This window comes from Sprattus sprattus, assembly GCF_963457725.1.
Source record: "Sprattus sprattus genome assembly, chromosome: 10".
NCBI classification, from domain to species: Eukaryota; Metazoa; Chordata; class Actinopteri; order Clupeiformes; family Clupeidae; genus Sprattus; species Sprattus sprattus.
Genome location: NC_137908.1, coordinates 30,743,369 through 30,760,932, shown reverse-complemented (window position 1 = coordinate 30,760,932; position 17,564 = coordinate 30,743,369). Strand labels below are relative to the sequence as shown.

Sequence of the window (17,564 nt, the reverse complement as noted above, 5' to 3'; positions counted from 1 at the left end):
TGTTATTAACTGCGATTACTATCATTTGCATGACAATACACTGCAAATGTTTTGAATGCAAATCCAAAATATGAATGCTGCATTCCTAATGCACTTTTCATCTGGAATGCTTACCCCATATGAAAATGAAATCCTTTGTGCAAAATGCTTATCCCTTGAGGAATGCATTGTGTTACCTGACACATGTTTTTTTTTGTCTAGTCGACCAAACATTTTCCAACCATATAAGTAGCTAACATTCCCCTTTTCGTCTAACCAAACAAACCAGTTGCTGTGTAAAGAAGTGTGTCGCTGAAGTCTGGTGTGGATAATAAACCAGCTAGAAGTCTGGGAAGATATAGAGTGGACAGGAAGGATCAGCTGCCACACTCCGCTCGCCTTGATGTGAGGGTGCCAATTTTAACATCTAGGTGTGAGAGTGTGCGAGGCAGGCTGCAAATTAACACCTCCTCAACCAATAACATATCTTGGAAATGGTTATTCCATGCAATAGAAGGGTCACAAATTTGCAGAGAAATGTAAATATGTGAATTCAAAGCCATCAAAGCTCAAATGTGAAGTGGGTTTTATTTCTCAATCACTTGATAGACTTTCCATAACATACATTTTATATAAGCATTCAAAAAATGTAATCACAAAATATTCACAGTACTCTTCAGAGAATACTTGGAAACTGGTCCCTGAGTGGCCTGCATGCTCACATACCTCGTGTGGTTTGATAAAACGTCTTTCAGCAATGCAAACAGTATATGAAACCATCAACTTCAGTGTTACATTGCCTTTTTAGTTAAAACAATACATGACAAAGATGAAATATCTTTATCTGACAGCGCTTCCTCCAGGTTATCCTCCAGTTAGTGGGATATGTTAAATCAGGGGTTCCCAACCTTTTTGACTCCGAGGCCCAACTTTTCGTATTTGTAACAGGTTGGGGCTCAACAGACACCCCTCTTATTTAAGCGAATCTATATTCAATTAGGCTAATTTAATCTATAATCCATTAATTAAATTAATTAGCGATTATTATGTGTCACAAAAAGCAACATCAGCACCTGCCACAGGTGGAAGCCTAGAAATGAATAAAAGAAAATCTAACTCTAGATATTGCATCAAAATTTGTATTGTGCACCAGAAAACAACATAAAACCCTAATTGGCCTACTTGTGCACAGCAAACAAGCAAGGAAATAAAACCAGAAAAGACCCAAAAGATAGCATGTACTCAAAACAAGTGATGGAACACGCAAACAAGACCACTCAGCTAGGCCTAATTAAAATAGGTGATGCTTCAGACATGCAAACAAATAGGTTCAAATAAATATGTTTAAATAGGTCACTATAATGATTCAAATAATGAATTAAATCTGTGGCTGCAATCTATTATCAACATAAATAGCACTATGCATTCCTGGACAATAGTTTGAGTTGGTAGGTCTCCACAGAAAAGCAAGTCCACTCCAATGATAACGCACAAAAACAGCACTAATGCACCTTTACTGACGTCCGTCGAATCCTATACATTTACGAGTAATCACTTCAGACCGCGTGTATTTTAGACACTGTTGTTTAATGGTATTTTTTTCGCCGTCAAGGAAGGAATATATGCCAAACACAATGTTGCCACTCGACGGTAAATCGTAAGAATTATCCCCTGAAGCAATTCGGAACACCTCAGTCGCGGACCATGGGTTGGGAAACCCTGTGTTAGATAACTGAGGCATCCATTAGAAATGTTCACATTCACCTTGTCATTCCCAATGAAGGCTTATTAACATCCACGTTAAACTAATGATGGTGGATAAAAATGTTATGCAATGTGCTGCGGTTACTACCTGTCTTACCTTGACTGCATTAAACAGAAATGTGTGGTCACTGACTCCCTCTAGAGAAATCCTATAAAACTCCCAAAGTATATTTATAAAATAAAACAAATACTCACTGTAAAATTACCTATTGACATGGAGTATTTATGGAAAAGTCGGGGCTGGTGCCTTTGGCGAATTTGAGAAAACAGATTACATAGGAACCATGCAACTTTTGTCCCGTAAACTGAATCGAATAAATCTGTCAAATACTGCCCTATGTCAAATACTATGTCAAAAACTTCCCAAAGATGATTAAAAATATATACAGCAACTCTCATCAGACACAACAAATACACTTCTAATGTATATTACTGGGGAACCTGCAAGAGTAATGTCCCTCTCTCAGTGCAGTGTGAAAATGCAGCACCCCTGAACTTATTAGGACCAGCATCAGCACCAAAGAAAAAAAGTCACAGACGTTAAAAGTTTCCCTTGACATTTATTTTGTTTTGTTAATTTGAAGGTTATGGTCACAAGGTCATTACAAAATGTTTTTTTCTTCTATAAAATGCCCCATGGGACTCTTTCAATCTAAAACATTGCCTCCTCAAACGTTTCTTTTAATACAAATGAGCGTTTACGTTGTTTGCATAAAGTCATTTTAAAATGCATATTCATGAACCCACTCCCTTCTTTTGAGGAGTTCTCAGTACTATCAGATAATAAATTCAAACAGAAGCAAATCGAAGTCTAAACAAGTCACTAGAGCACCACAATTCCCAGAATTCTAGTGAAATTCTCAAAAGATATTTCACATTAATTGCATATTAGTACACAGAATAGGAGTTAACATTATGCTAAACACACCTTTAGAAGTGTAAAGCAGTCTAAAACAGCAGATGGAGACAGTCGTCAAGGAAACTTTGTTCATTTTGTGAGTAGTAGACATTCCCAGTATTGACCTGCTAACATGAGAGCTTTACGTACAAGAGCTGGATTGTTTCAGCTACAGTACAGAGGACAATGACCACAATGACTTCCTTTAATGTGGAAAACAACACAATGAAACCAGAACAGCAAATGCTCCATGAAACAGCTATGACCAAAGAGAGTCAGCTCTTACTTACATTGCAGAGAGGGTAAAGATTTCTTGATGATGGACACACAACACTTCTTGAGAAAATCCATTATTTCAATGTGTCCGGATTTTAAAATGTTTTCAAAATAAATCCTTGTTTTAGACACATACACTTTGAAACCCTGCTACAATTCTGACATCAACCACAGGTTTTGTTGCATCCTTTGTGCATTTGACCATGGGCATTTCTGGTCCTCACACTAAAGGCACTCTGCTCAAATGAGAACACAAAATGATGCAGTCATGATTTATTTTGGCTTGAAGTCCATTGTTAAAATCTCTTGCATTGTATAGGGACGCAATGACAATTTTGGATTTCTCAACACGTTTAGTTTATAAATGCTAGTAACTGAGCAGTGATTTAAGCTTCCCAATTACAAAATACAGTTAGTTACAGTAAGTAGGAAACGATTGGCTCTTCTAAAATACAAAGTAGAGAAGCAGCACTCATAATTAATATAACCCTGGCATTATTAGTGTAAAGCCAAAAAGTACACCCCTATGGCCCTAGCAACTTTCTATTGTGAGCGAGCAAGAGTGGCACGGAAAACACTAAATAGTACACTGCACACAAACCACAAACCAAAATGCAAATTGCACTCCTTTGATAGTCAAGAATGGTGCTAAAAATATAGATCTGAGAAATGTTGTCTAGTTAAGAAATGGTTAGGAGGCTGGAGGAAAAAAAAAACTAAGAGGTGCATACCAGCTTAAAGTGCTACTGACAGCTGAGAGGTATTTCAAAGAACACAGACGCAAAAAGAGAAGGTTCAAAACACGTAGCAGAAAAAGTACATAATATTAAAAAAGAAAAAAACATTTTATATATAATTTCCCTATGAATATATTATCTAAATTATCCCTTTGGTTTATAACAGAAATGTCATGTTGAGTACATAAATTACTTGTATTGCACCCTGATGCCAACATTCACCCAGCCCACAACCCCACCATGGAAATTTGACTTAAATCACCCATCCTTAATCTTAAAGTTTTCATATGAAAATATATAACCACTGTTTGATGGTGCACTTCCCTTCTATGCTCTGAATGCGCAAAATGCAAATAAAGGAAAACACTAATCATAGTATTACATCTTCCACACCGACAAGCCATACCTGTACTAACTGTTTTTCTTATAATATTAGCAATATTTTCAATGATTACTGATTTTGTTTTACACACCAGGAAACCACTGACTATCTTTTCCTTGTGACCTGTGAGGTATGATTTGTCTTATTGTACTGAACCTGATCCGGAGTGAAGTAGGACTATACAATTAGGAAGATTTAAGCTGTGGAGAGTTACTGAAAAGGCGATCTTACCACAAAAATTTAAAAACATGCATACTCTGTTAGACATGGACTTAATAAGCATACATACCACAGTACACACACACATGTGCGCGCACACGCACACGCACATACACACCGAGAGAGAGTCTGTCTCAGCTACTACACCAAGCTTCTGTCACAAGTCCTCCTCCATGCTGAAGCTGTTTCTCCTGCTGCTGTTCTCCGACGCTCCAGGCGATATGGAAAAAAGGGGGTCGGCGCTCGACTGGGCAGGGCCCAAGCCGCAATCCTCATCCATCAGGATATCAGCCAGCCCCACATCTGGGTAAAGGGAGGTGCCGGCAGGGTCGTCCAGCTCTGCGAAGCTCAGCGTGCCAAGGTCCAGAGAGCTGCTGATGGTGACCCCCACTGGGGAGCCAGATGGAGGCGGGGAGAGGAAGGACGAGGAGGCCTGCGCCATGGAGCCCACATCCAGGCTGAGGAGCGTCTGGGAGTGGAGATCCGAGCGGGAGGCCTGGGGGTCTCCGCCAAGCTGTACTCCCTGCTGCTGCTGCTGCTGGGCCTGTTGAGGCTGCTGGGCCAGGAGAGAGGCGTTTGAAGAGGAAGGAACGCCATGGACCCGAGCTTGCATCTCCAGCTCCTGATCAGTTAACAGCAAGCAAAACAATAATAAAAAAGGGTATTTGATTACAGACAGTTCATTTCACGGTTATGATCAGATGCTGTGCTAGGCCCGTGTACATGTGTCAATTTAACCCACCCAATTTATCGAATCGTCTTCACGAATAGGTGTGAACATTTTTAAGGGAAACAGCTCTTGTCGTTACGTGTATACATGGAGCGAAATTTGAACCGGTTACCTTGCCTTGGGCATGCGCAAAGACGACGGAGATGTGCTCCCACCTGGTTTGTTTACTAACAACATCAACGTGGATCCGCATCGTGCACAGGCAGTGTAGTGGCTGAAAGTTCCCTTCTTTCTATCAGTATATAGTTCTTAATATTTTCTTTGAATAACCACTCTCAGACGGAAAGAAAACAAGTCTACGTGTGGATGTGTTTCAACAACGGTAGAAAACTGAGTTTGCTCCGTCTTTTACTGAACTCATAATTATATGACAGTGGTATTAGTACAGTTGAGACATGGGTACAGTTGATACACCCTAAATAACTTGCATGCGCAGCACTCCTGAGAAGTGATTTTTAGGTTGCACGTGAATACTAACGTCTTCTTTGATCCCAGGAAGTTTGAGCACATAACCCATCTCCCTTACAGAGATTTTGGTGAAAGTTGTTTTACCTACTTCATTGCAAACGTGTCGTTTTGCAAACGTGTCTAGTTTCTGTGCAGTAGTGAATAGTCTCAGTCTACTACACCATACAAAGCATATAATTTTTGTAGAAAATGATTAAGGTGCAACAAATGTGACAGTTGATACATCAAAAGGCCAATAAGGATATTTAAATTAAATGATTCACATTGCAAGTAAAATGGTGCGGCTGGAGCACGTACAGGGAGGGACAACGGTGACGCATAGTTTGGATGTAGCGACAAACATTTATGTGCTGTAACAGTGTTAACCAGTATGTGAGTAACGTGGGTTTTATTAAAGCATAGCGTGTGTAATGTGTAGCTATTTTATTCCGTTTGTTAACCTTTCCGGCTGTCTGTATTTACTAACCAGCAGCAGACATAAAGGAAAGGGAATTAACCCAAAGTTAAAAACATGTAATCTACTTCGGCGGCGGAGCATTTTACTCCCCTGCAATCTCGGAATGAAATAGCTACACATTACACACGCTATGCTTTAATAAAACTCACGTTTTATGAGGCACAACAGACAAGTCTTACCATTGAAGATCTTTTTGCACGCCGACGTTCGTTATGAAACTATCTACATCCAACCATCCAGGTTTATCCATGTTGTTGTGGAGAACGAGAGTTGCATCAATCATATTTCATTAAAACTACACACTTCTTACATTGGACATATCCAACAGCCTAATTAGAATCCGCATTGTCTACTAAGCAGAAATATCTCCATACAGTAAATTTCCCTTTGTTTAGTATCATTTTGAACTCTCCAGATGACTGTATTGCCCCTGCTCGTCAAGTGAAAAGTGCCCGGAAACAATGCTCCTTCGTGGGGATACCAAGGGCTAGCAAGCGCTAGCATAACTGTCAGATCCAATGGTAATGCTACCTAGCTGGGTATGCTAACTGTCGGTATCCATCGTTAACTCGTTAATCGTTAATACTCATGTCACTGGCTTTAATTTGAGAATAGCATGTTAGTAGTACATTTAATATCAGTACAGTTGATTCATTACTGCTGATGTGTTACTATGTTACTAATACGCAGGGTTGTGCATGAACGCGTTCATTGAATACGTTCATTTTTACGAGAACGATGAACTGAACGCAACTTAATTCGAAATAATGAATTTGAACGGTGAACGTATCTGGGTCCGGTGCAACTAAACTAAAACGTTACGGAATGTTTTCCTTCTACTGAGGAAAGACGCTGTCTAAATCGAATGCTTGCAACCTGTCATTGCTCAGTACCTGTTAAAAAGGCCATAGTAATTATTGCCAAGACAGAGCATGTTTCGGTAAATGACCATATTTGGTAATTGCGTTGATCATGTGATAGTGTTTTCATTTCTCTTCACGGTTTATTTAGATGGAGTGGCAGTTAACTTCGGGAATATTTTCACATAATTGAACGTTGCACTTTGTTGAAGTTGTGTGCGTCCATGTAGCCTATATGTAAGTTTGACTTTGTAGCCTACCTTGTCATGTGTTTGTTATAGTTTAGCTTGCTCATAATTGTTACGAGCACTGTCACTTAATTAATCCAGCATGATTGCAGTGTTCGTGAACTGGCTTAGCATAAACTGCTAATGTACAAATAACATGTTACAGGGTTTACCTTTACTAACTTTTGAGCGGTCTTTCATTAAGTGTAAATGCTCTTGTATATCTTAGATTAAGCCAGTCGCATATCATTGCTTAAGAGGTTGCATTCTTACCGTTAGTTCCCTGTATAATTAATGATTTAAATGGTACAACAGGGCTGTGTATCTGATCAAGTTTCAGACAGTAAAAATCGCACCTTTCTGTGCAAACAATGTCCTCCTGGAAAATTAGCAATTATTTAAAAAAATGAAAATCAACTGAACTGAACTATGAACGAGTTCAGAATTTAAATGGTGAACTATGAACGTGAATGATTCATATTTACTTGTATGAACTGAACTTTGAACTAGTTCATGTGAGGTGTGAACGTGCATAACACTGCTAATATGTTACTTATTAGCAGCTAGCTACCTAGCCACTATGTGTACCAATGTGTTTTCAGTTAGTGTTAGCGGCAAGCTAGCTGTAATAGTTGAGTTGAGCTCCAGTTAAGACCTACACTATTCCGTTTGACCTCACGGCATTCGTGTAGCATATATTATAAAAAGTCTTGTAGATAACCTTTATTCACATAAAATATGTCCTGCACATGAGGCCATGACTCCTCTTGAGATCACTCGCTGTGAGTGAGCCCTGCCCTGGCACTCCCTATAAGAGGCTGGGGTTATCTCCACGCAGGCACGCAGGCACGCATGCACATAACATTCCCTATGAGTGGCTTCCCTGTCACCACTGCCCCCATGTTACATCGGCCTAGTTTGACCCGCCTTGTTTGAGCTCACCGATCGGCGTAGGCAGGGGTTAAAGTGGGCCGGAAAGGCTCGTGCACTGTGAAAGGCTCGCGCTCCTTCTGAGGGAGTTCATCAGCGTCTCGATCAAATCAAAACGTAATATCATCCCCTAGCCCCGCCTTGTTCATCCCTCTGACAAACACGCTTCGCGCGAAAAAAAACAGTTAACCTGTCAGTTCAGTTGAGAGCGCGACGCTTTGCGGTAAGTGTTTAGACTGTTCCAGTCAGAGCGAGTGCATGTTGGAGTCCAAGGTGAAGTAGTAAGCTAAAGTCTAACGTCTATATTTTAAATAGGGCAACAAACACAACTTAAAGAAAGAACCAGGCTTTTAGTTATTCGTTTTCTATCACTCTAGCCCTGACTGGGAATGACGAACATTAACAATGGGCAACTAGTTGGTTATTGGCTAGCACGTCAGCTTGTCAAATAGACAAAAAATAATAAACAATTACAAGCTCAGGGGCTGGAAGTTTCCATTTTCTGTTTAAAAAAAAAACACGTATTGGAACACAAGTGTAAGAGTAGTAGATTTACAGTAGCCTAGGCTAATTTCTTCTGCTCCATTTCATGTAGCCTAATCAGTATTTTTTGTATCATTTTTTTTATGATAAAGAGCTCTGTAACCTTGCGTGGTGGATGGGTGTGACCGGGATGTCTGCAGTAGGCCTGTCACCATTCAGAGAGAAGACCTACAGTATATCACTATACTGTATATGTAGCCTACTAAAGAACTAAGTGGTTTACAGCATAAACATATATCTACTATAGGCCAACATTCTAAAATGTGTGAATCGCTTAAATGCTATGAGTTTCAAATCTAAATGTCAGCACTAATTGTTCATTTCCAGCTGGCCATCCCCAAAATGCACCAGAATACAGGAAATCATATATACCAAATTCAAAATTTTCTCATGGAACCAAAATAGGGGCCCAAAGGCTCATGATCCATCCCTGGTTTAGGTCTTTGGTTAGACCTCCTTATATCACTGTGATTAAAAAAATATAGGAATGGGTGATTTCAACGCCACCGCCACCAGATCCACCAAATACCCCCCGCCACGGCCGCCGCCAGATCCACCAAATACCCCCCCGCCGCCGCCACCACACCGGAAAATAGAGTACCCCCACCTACCAAATCCCACTTTAACCACTGGGCGTAGGCCACCTCTCTCGAAAGGCTCAGACTAAGCCGGAAAAAATGAAACGGTTTAATTTAGGCGTGAGCTACATGAGGCAATTATAAGAATATTAGAATATTCAAAAAAGTTAAGTTGAATGGGCCACGTTTGCGGGTCGTCAGCTATTTTCCAATGACGAATATGTGTCTTTGGTGCAGCGGTTAGAGCTCATGGTTTGCATGCAACAGATCGCTGGTTCGACCCCCTTCGCCTCCGTACTTGTAGTTTTAAATCTCTTTGAATAAAACCGTCTGTGAAATGACTAAATGTAAATTTATTAATAAGAAATTCAATAAATTGAAGCAATGAAAATATATTGTGTGTATTTCTCTCTTCTTATCATGCATCCACCTTAATCATTTTCTACAAAAATGATATTCTATGGTGTAGTACTTTATTCACTACTGCACAAAAACTAGACACGTTTGCAAAACTAGACGTTTGCAATGATGTAAGTTGCATTTGTTGATGACGTATGGTTAATAACATCGTCATTGTAGAAGGGACATGATAAAATCAAGATCTTAGGTAGGTAAAACAACTTTCGTCAATATCTCCGTAAGGGAGATGGGTTATGTGCTCAAATTTCCTGGGATCAAAGACGTTATGCATCCACTCGCAAAAAAGCGCAAGACATTCAATGTACGTCTGTGGTGTGACTCGAGAAGGTCTTGTAAATTAAATATTCCTTGTCGGCTGAATAGGTAGCGCTCATACAAGAACAGTGGGACCCCTCCTTTTGCCGGGGGGTGTGGCAAACTTAATCCAGGTACTCTCATTTTAGCCTGCCCTGGAGCAGGTTAGTGCTAAGAGAAATGTTACTATGGTAATTTATCAGAAGTTGCTTCGCCGAACCCGATAAAGGGACGTTCTCTTTTATTTAAAATTAGAGTATACCGCGGTTGAAACTGTATAGCCAAATCTCTCCCGCGCGGTATATACCGTCATACCGTCCAGCCCTAATAACAAGTAAGAATTGCGCCTTCTATAACCCTTTGTGGACCTCTTCCAAAACTACGATATCTTCTACTGGTGTGTGTGTGTGTGTGTGTTTCTGTGCAAGTGTGTTTGAGCTGACCTGTATGCGCAGGAGAAGGGTCTGGTTGGCGTGCTCCAATTTCTTCTGCCTCAGCTCCACCTCTTTGGCACGCTGCTGCTCCTTCTGCAGCTTGCGGATGTAATCCACCGAGGCCTTCAGGATGGTGCCTTTGTTCCAGCGCATCTCCCTGCCACCCCAGAACCCCCAGGGGAATATGGAGACACCATCAGAGACACGCTCACATATGCACCTAACTGTTGGCGGGTAGTTAGCTTTTGGGTTCAAATCCATTTGGATGCTACATGGTCATGTGAAGGGCAGATAAACGTGCTAGTGATTGGCCTTGGTGGTCCAGGATATTCAACATGTAGTGTTGTGAAATAAAATGTAGCAACAGCTATTACAGCAGGACCCCGGCAAATATTATAACAACTTAGCAAGCTGTGCTGTAGAGGTTTGCGTCTATTGACTTTTAGGCAGTAATCTTGCTAATTTTAGTCAAAAACTACTTCCTGCTGCTTTAACAATAATAACACTGAGATTGTTCTGGTCTGGTCTGTCTGTGAGGGAATTTTACTGTTCAAGCCGCAAAATGTATCATCACAAGGACAAAGACACATGTGGAAAAAGAGCAGATACTCACGGGTCACTGGACTTGGGCATAAGTGCGCCCAGCTCCTTGATGCGGTCATTGATGTTGAACCTCCTCCTCCTTTCAACTGAATAAATAACAACAGTGGCTCAATAGGAGACTAACAGAAACATTTAGTCGACAGTAAGCACAAATAAACACAGTGCCAACGGAGGCGATACACATCACAAGTCACATGCAAGCTCGAGATCGTAAATATTATTCATAGTGTGCGCACATTGACACACACACCCAGACCAAGCACGACTACACACAAACAGTAAGGATGCTTCTTCAGTTTGAGAAAGAGAAAGGAGCCACTCACTGAGGTTGTGGTTGTCTTTCTTCTGCCTCTCTTTCACAAATGCCTTGACTTCAGTATCTGAAACAAGTTTATAACATATTTATAGACAGTTAACACAGTATACCTGCATCTATCCACTGACCAAGTCACTTCATTTTTACACTGTGGGCGAAAGCAAGACAAGACAATTACCCGATAGTTCCCTTTTGATGTTGTCTAGGTCCGCTGGGCAGGAGTTGCTAACTGTGATGGTGGGAGTTGCCATGCCAGGACTGCTGTAGATATCCAGGAGATTCCCTGGTAGCTGTGAAAATCCACAAGACCACCTCTTCACTTCATGAAAAATACTGGACATAGCTTTGTGCATACTGTAAATTTCAAGAAATCTCATGGAAATTACAAACATTCTCATTTACAACATGGGTGTGAAGGAAGAAAGGTGTACTACTTGAGGATTATGTTGAAACTGCACAGGGATAACTATTGCTTTTTTTTGGTGAGACAAATATATCTGTCAGTTGAACAGCAAATCACTTAGCGGTTTCAAAGAAAGTCTCTGCAGAAATACTCCTGGGTCTTAAAACCAATCCATAGACATTTCCTATCTCAATCTTCATAGCAATATCTGACAGCATAGCTGTGTTCTCTGTTGCTGGGTTTCACCCTAGCATAAAAACCCAGACCACCTTTACCCAAATCCCCTAAACCTTCCACCCTTTACCTGAAGATTCTTCCTGTTCTTTTCATGCTCTGGCGACAGAACAAAAATCCTCATCTTCAGACAGACCGGTAGGGCACCCTCTAAATCAGACGTCTCCGTTAGACAAAAACTCAGACTGACTGTAAAGACTCCCTGATGTTACTCTAGTGAGCCTAGGATTTCCCAGCATAGTCCTCAGAGAGAGAACTACCAATATCCTGTGTGGCTCTGTGGTCACTCCCACCCTTTGTGTGATGGACCCCACCCTGCCTGAACTTACTGCCATTAGTGAAGTGTCAAATGTGTGAGTGCGTTTGCATGACAGCGAGCAAGAAGAAGAAGAAGAGGAGAGAGAGAGAGAGAGAGAGAGAGAGAGAGAGAGAGAGAGAGAGAGAGAGAATCTATCAGCACTGTTAGAGGGACAATACTGACACAGACAATCAACCGAGATAACAGGGATCAGTCTAGGTTCATGTGCGTTGACTTTACTGGGTAATCGCGGATTTGGTACAGGGTGAATGTTTAAATCAGACATCTTGCAAACAGGGTGGGAATGAGATCTTGGTACCTTTTACCCATTCCACAGTACATGAAACAGATAATTGACTGAATGAGACAAAGAGAGAGGGAGGACAGACATACCGTATTAGGAAGCTGAAGGCCACAGTCAATCAATGACATAATGTCATCATTGAAACTGGACTCAAGGCTGATGATGTCGTCAATGACGTCATCAATCTGAGGAGAGAGAAGGGAGGGCATTAGGGTGTCACTGTGTAATCGGAAATGTTGTGATATACAAAGCCTGGTCTATTAGCGACAAGCAAGCATCAGGTACTCTGTACTCCTTAAAAATGAAAAGGGTTACAGTCAAGAATAGCTTGAATGCCAGCAGCAGTCTTTCAGAGTGAAACAGATAATAATTATTAAAAAAATGACTTCCCTAATCAAGAACATACCGTCTACACTGTGCTGCTCTTCCAGAGCTCCTGCCTGGCATACAGATATCATTAAGCTCTGTGTGTGATATTTCACAGCTTATTGTGACAAAAAGCTTGCAAGAGGCAGATGATACAAAAAGGTCTGACTGGACCCGAGGGGCACAAAAACAACACTACAAATGTAATGTTACCTGGGGATGTCTTGGGCAAAAATCTTTTCCATTTTGTATTCTATTTTTATTCTGTGTCTGACCTGGTAGACCCTTAGAGAAGTAGTGCAGCCATTGTCTCTTCAGAGCACGTTCCAAGCGTTATTTTTATTTATTTTTTGCAGTAATTCCCAAATGTTCAACTACAGTTTCACTCTCAGTAGACAGATGTAACGGTTTTGGGCTTGTTTAGCATCTGTAAATTCACTTTGACAGTACAATGGGAACTGTGACAAGATGACAAGATGATCTATTGTATCATAATGTGAAATATATAATTATACTTCTTTCATTACTTGTAAAGAGATGGAGGAAATGAATCGACACATTTTTAGGACATCCGTATTCAGTATTTCACTTCCCTTAGCTTTCGGTACATAGTGCCCTTGGATGGGCCCTGCACTTTGTAGAAGCACAAGACAGAACAAAACCAGATCATCTTACCATAAGTTTACCATAAGTTTCTGCATCAACCAATCATTTGCAGGCATTTTCTGTGCAAATTGTAACGCTACTTGAAAACACCAATTCAATTCTGTATGTAGCATCTGGCATAATTATCACAATAATGGTCTATCAAGACCCATTGGGCACCTGAGGAACCGGTCATACACTTCCAATATCCCATTAAATCAACAAATTGCCCAGTCCTAGCATATTTTTCTCTCACATTTATATTCATTCTCATATCTTACATATTATTAAATATAATTTGTATCTCTTGTATATAATCTCTTTTATCCTTCTCTCTCTGTCCTTGCTTGCCAACCTTTGCCCACCCTTTCAATCTCTACCAAGTAAATTAAGTATCGGGGTACCTCCTCCTTGTTGGACCCCAGATTCAGCAGTGCCATGGGGCTGTTGGGGCAACTGCTGGCATTCGGGGCCATCTCGGGGGCAGAGCTGGAGTGGAGTACAGGGGACACCCCGAGAGTCTGAGTTGCTACTTTAGTCCCAAGAGTGGTGGAGAGGTACTGCTTGACCTGCTGTCGCTGAGCCTGCTGGATATGGTATTTTGTTGGATTTTCCAAGTGAGTCTGCACCTGTTAAATGAAAACACAGGACGAAAATTCAGCATTTTAGTCACAAATACAGTCTACTCACATACACCATCACAATCGGTGTATCCATCATACATGCTGGTCCTTTGACTGAATCTGATTTGCTTGCTTTGTTTGCAGATAACTTAAAAAAAAAAAAAAAGTGATACCACACAACCCTCATATCACTTAAAACAATATGTGAAAGATATCACAAAGTCAGAAAAGGGCTGTTTGCATGCTACAAACACAACAGGAAGCAAAGGGTATCTAATATGAATGCCCTTCTGCTGCCCTTCTGTAATTCAAAACAGTTTGATTCAACTGGCTTACACGGAGAACACAAACATATCACATGACAAACAGAATTTACATGTAGCTATGTAGCACACACCTTCATTCAAAGGCATCTTTAAGTTTAATGGAGCCATAGCCTATTTATAGAGTTTCTACCATTCTATTGCTTTTCAATGCATACAAACAATACCAGACGGTTGACCAGGGAGGTATTAGGAGGGAACAATCATCCAATGCCATGTTTGCTAGCCACCTACCTTGAACACTTCCACAGGCACCTGTGCAGGAGAACAATCATCCAATACCATGTTTGCTAGCCACCTACCTTAAACACTTCTACGGGCACCTGTGCAGGAGAACAATCATCCAATACCATGTTTGCTAGCCACCTACCTTAAACACTTCTACGGGCACCTGTGCAGGAGAACAATCATCCAATACCATGTTTGCTAGCCACCTACCTTGAACACTTCTACGGGCACCTGTGCAGGAGGGGGGCGAGCAGTGGACGGTGGCACCGTGACAGAGATAGCAGGGGAGGAGTCAGAGGACCGGAGCTGAGCCGCAGAGGCCTGCTGCTGGGCCTCTCGCCTCTCCTGCTCCTGTGCCTGCTCCCTCATCAGCTGCTGCCGCAGCAGCACACGGGAAGACATGGCTCTACACGCTCGTCCAGCCCAAGACTCACTGGGTGACGGGGTCACAGGTCAAGCTGAAAGGTAATAAATAAGAGGCTGACGTGTCTTTTTTTGAAAACAGTGTAGAACACCCCTGATCAGGATCAGAAGAAAGCCCAACCACTAACAAGTTAGTGGGCCTAAGAAGACTTCCAGATTCAGAAACTGTATGTCTATTTGTTTTATTTTTACACCAGTTGGGACCACAACCACTGCAGGGCTTGATACATTTCAAAATCCCTGGTAGCTCTTCAGACAGACATTCTCCAGATTTTGGTTGCCTGAAGGTATTAAACCATTTTTTAAGTAGAAAGGTATTATATTCAAGAAGGAAAATTTAAAAGCATGTATTTAAAAAGCGCAGACTGCAACAGTCATCATATCAATTTACCTCTGTTATTTTTTCAGGGTCACATTCAGGGTCAGTTGCTTCTTAACACAGAACCATCAAAATGATCTCTGCTAGCCTAAATGCAATAATATAACTTTGAGTACAGATAATAACACCACTACAACAAAACCAGTGAACTATCAGGTGTACTTTTAACCTTCAAACCAGATTTACAACGAGCACAACAATTTGAAGAAAAGCTAGACCTGATGAAAAAAAGATGGTGTTAAAAAGATAACTTGGACTTAATGTTCCAAACATCCTGATAGGGATGGCATTCTTGAGCTCTGTAATCGGATCGATCCACCAAACTGGCCAAGTATAGCAAAAGTTAGAAAAAAATTGCAAACAGCAGACTTAATTCAGGACCCGGTTAAAAGACACTTGATGGCAAACCATTCCAGGCATTTGGTTTTCAGGTTTTCCTAAGGCTCAGATTAAATAAATATCTATTCATCTCTTACCAGTCTAATAATTGTACCGTGACGTCATTGCAACAATTGCATTAAGTACCCTTCAACTAGTCCAACGTGGTCATCATGGTTCAAATAGCAACATAGGGTAATGGCCAAATGTATTTGTTATGCAAGGGTAAGGTGTGTAGATGTGCAACGTTTACTTCAACGTTACACATTATAAACAAAACAAATTTACGTAGGCTCACCTTTAACAAAACGGTTGATGCTGACAATGGTTTGACAGTATTGACCACAGGTATCAAACCTATTGAAATAGATTTATATCATAAACACAAACTATTAGTGAATACGTTTCACTTTTTCCAATGTGACTAGCTACTAACGTTACTCTCTAAACCAGTATAAATCTATCATATAAATCGAATGTATATTTAGGTTGATAGTACTGTCTTTACAATGGACTGTCCACATCGTTGTTATACCAATAGCTGGATAGCTAGCTAATATCTGGCGAAAATACTTTGGCTAACTTACATGCATAAAACAACGGTGAAGAAATTTCGTTGAGTATTTGCTAGCTAATGCTAACTATCGAAATTGGCCTAATTAAAATGTCGAAATATCTGACAGCCAAGTCAAATTCAGTCACCAATACATGACATATGTACAAAGTTATTACATTCTCAAAAGCCAACTGCTAGCTTCCTAGCAAGCTGTGCAAAATCATATTAAAGTAACGTCACAAGCTAGCTAACTTACCTATATGCCCACTATTAGCCTCTCCAAGTTAGCAAGCTACACTAGGTGGTTTGATAATATAAGCTTCATAGCCAACGTTAACGTATGTCATTTTCAGGGAGAGTACACTATATGCTACACCAACCTAAGCAATCGCTTTCCAACTAGCCAATATAGCATCAAACTTTTTGAAACGGTGACACTAGGTTAGTAGCTAGCTAAGAAGGTTGCTAATAATCCTTCGTTCGGTATAGATAATTATAATTTAAATACATTGCTAGTCAAGTACACGATGATTTAGTGTGCTCAATTGAAAAGTCTTGTGATGTCTAAACTGACTTCATCTAAAGTAGGCTTAATTAGCGTCATAGCCATGATGCACATACCACTGCTTACTAACGGAGGCCATGCAGGCTAGCCTGTCAAATTGAACATTGTTGTCAACCATCCTGGACTTTAAAGTTTGGCATTTAAAACATATAGTGCATTGTTGCTCATTCTAACGTTATATTAAAATTCGCTTACCTACATTAGTTACGTACTTGGTAGTTAGCGTTACACATGTAGTTCAGACGTCATGGAAGACCTGTCAGCCCTTTTGCTTAGCATCTATTTTCTGGGGTCCACAATCGTAGCTTCCTTATTTTGTATCCCGAGTTCGTTTTGGAAGACATACTTTCATTCTACAAGGCTCGCCGGTTCATTGTAAGTGGCAGGGACAGGCGTTACTCCAGTGCAGCTCGTTTAGCTAAAATGCTAGTGGTATTGACATTACTTCCAGGGAGCTTCCCCGGGACGGTCTGAAGCTGGTTCTGAGGAGTACGTCACACTCCCAATATTGAACTGCTAAATCTAAGATATAACATCTGACACAGCGGCGTATACGGGTAGTTAAAATAAATACTCTTTGTCAAGTCAGATCCTGTATAACTGCTTAACTTCTCTTTAAACATGATGTATGTGTTGTTATCACTTGAGAACTTCCGCCAGGCGACTACTTGAAACCGTAAACAGGGGTGTGCCCTTCTGGTTCTGGGAAGTTTTCTAATTGATT

At 40.8% G+C, this 17,564-nt stretch overlaps 1 protein-coding gene across 1 annotated transcript; it reads right to left on the bottom strand.

Annotated features, from left to right (window-relative positions):
- Positions 1–2,301: 2,301 nt before the first annotated feature.
- Positions 2,302–17,296, bottom strand: tfe3b (transcription factor binding to IGHM enhancer 3b). Its single transcript, XM_080845433.1, has 10 exons — positions 17,040–17,296; positions 16,018–16,076; positions 14,750–14,997; positions 13,770–13,994; positions 12,444–12,539; positions 11,294–11,405; positions 11,123–11,179; positions 10,810–10,885; positions 10,206–10,353; positions 2,302–4,877 (listed from the first exon to the last, which is right to left on the bottom strand). The coding sequence occupies exons 3-10, from the start codon at positions 14,939–14,941 to the stop codon at positions 4,413–4,415; spliced, it is 1,371 nt and encodes a 456-aa protein (XP_080701559.1). The 5' UTR covers positions 14,942–14,997; positions 16,018–16,076; positions 17,040–17,296; the 3' UTR covers positions 2,302–4,412.
- Positions 17,297–17,564: the final 268 nt, after the last annotated feature.

Excerpts from the sequence above, each read along its gene's own strand:
- tfe3b (XM_080845433.1), bottom strand. The coding sequence starts at position 14,941 with ATGTCTTCCCGTGTGCTGCTGCGGCAGCAGCTGATGAGGGAGCAGGCA. Across the intron at positions 12,540-13,769 it reads TGGGGTCCAACAAGGAGGAG|ATTGATGACGTCATTGACGA; the intron begins GTACCCCGATAC and ends CTCTCTCCTCAG. Across the intron at positions 11,406-12,443 it reads GCCTTCAGCTTCCTAATACG|CTACCAGGGAATCTCCTGGA; the intron begins GTATGTCTGTCC and ends GGATTTTCACAG.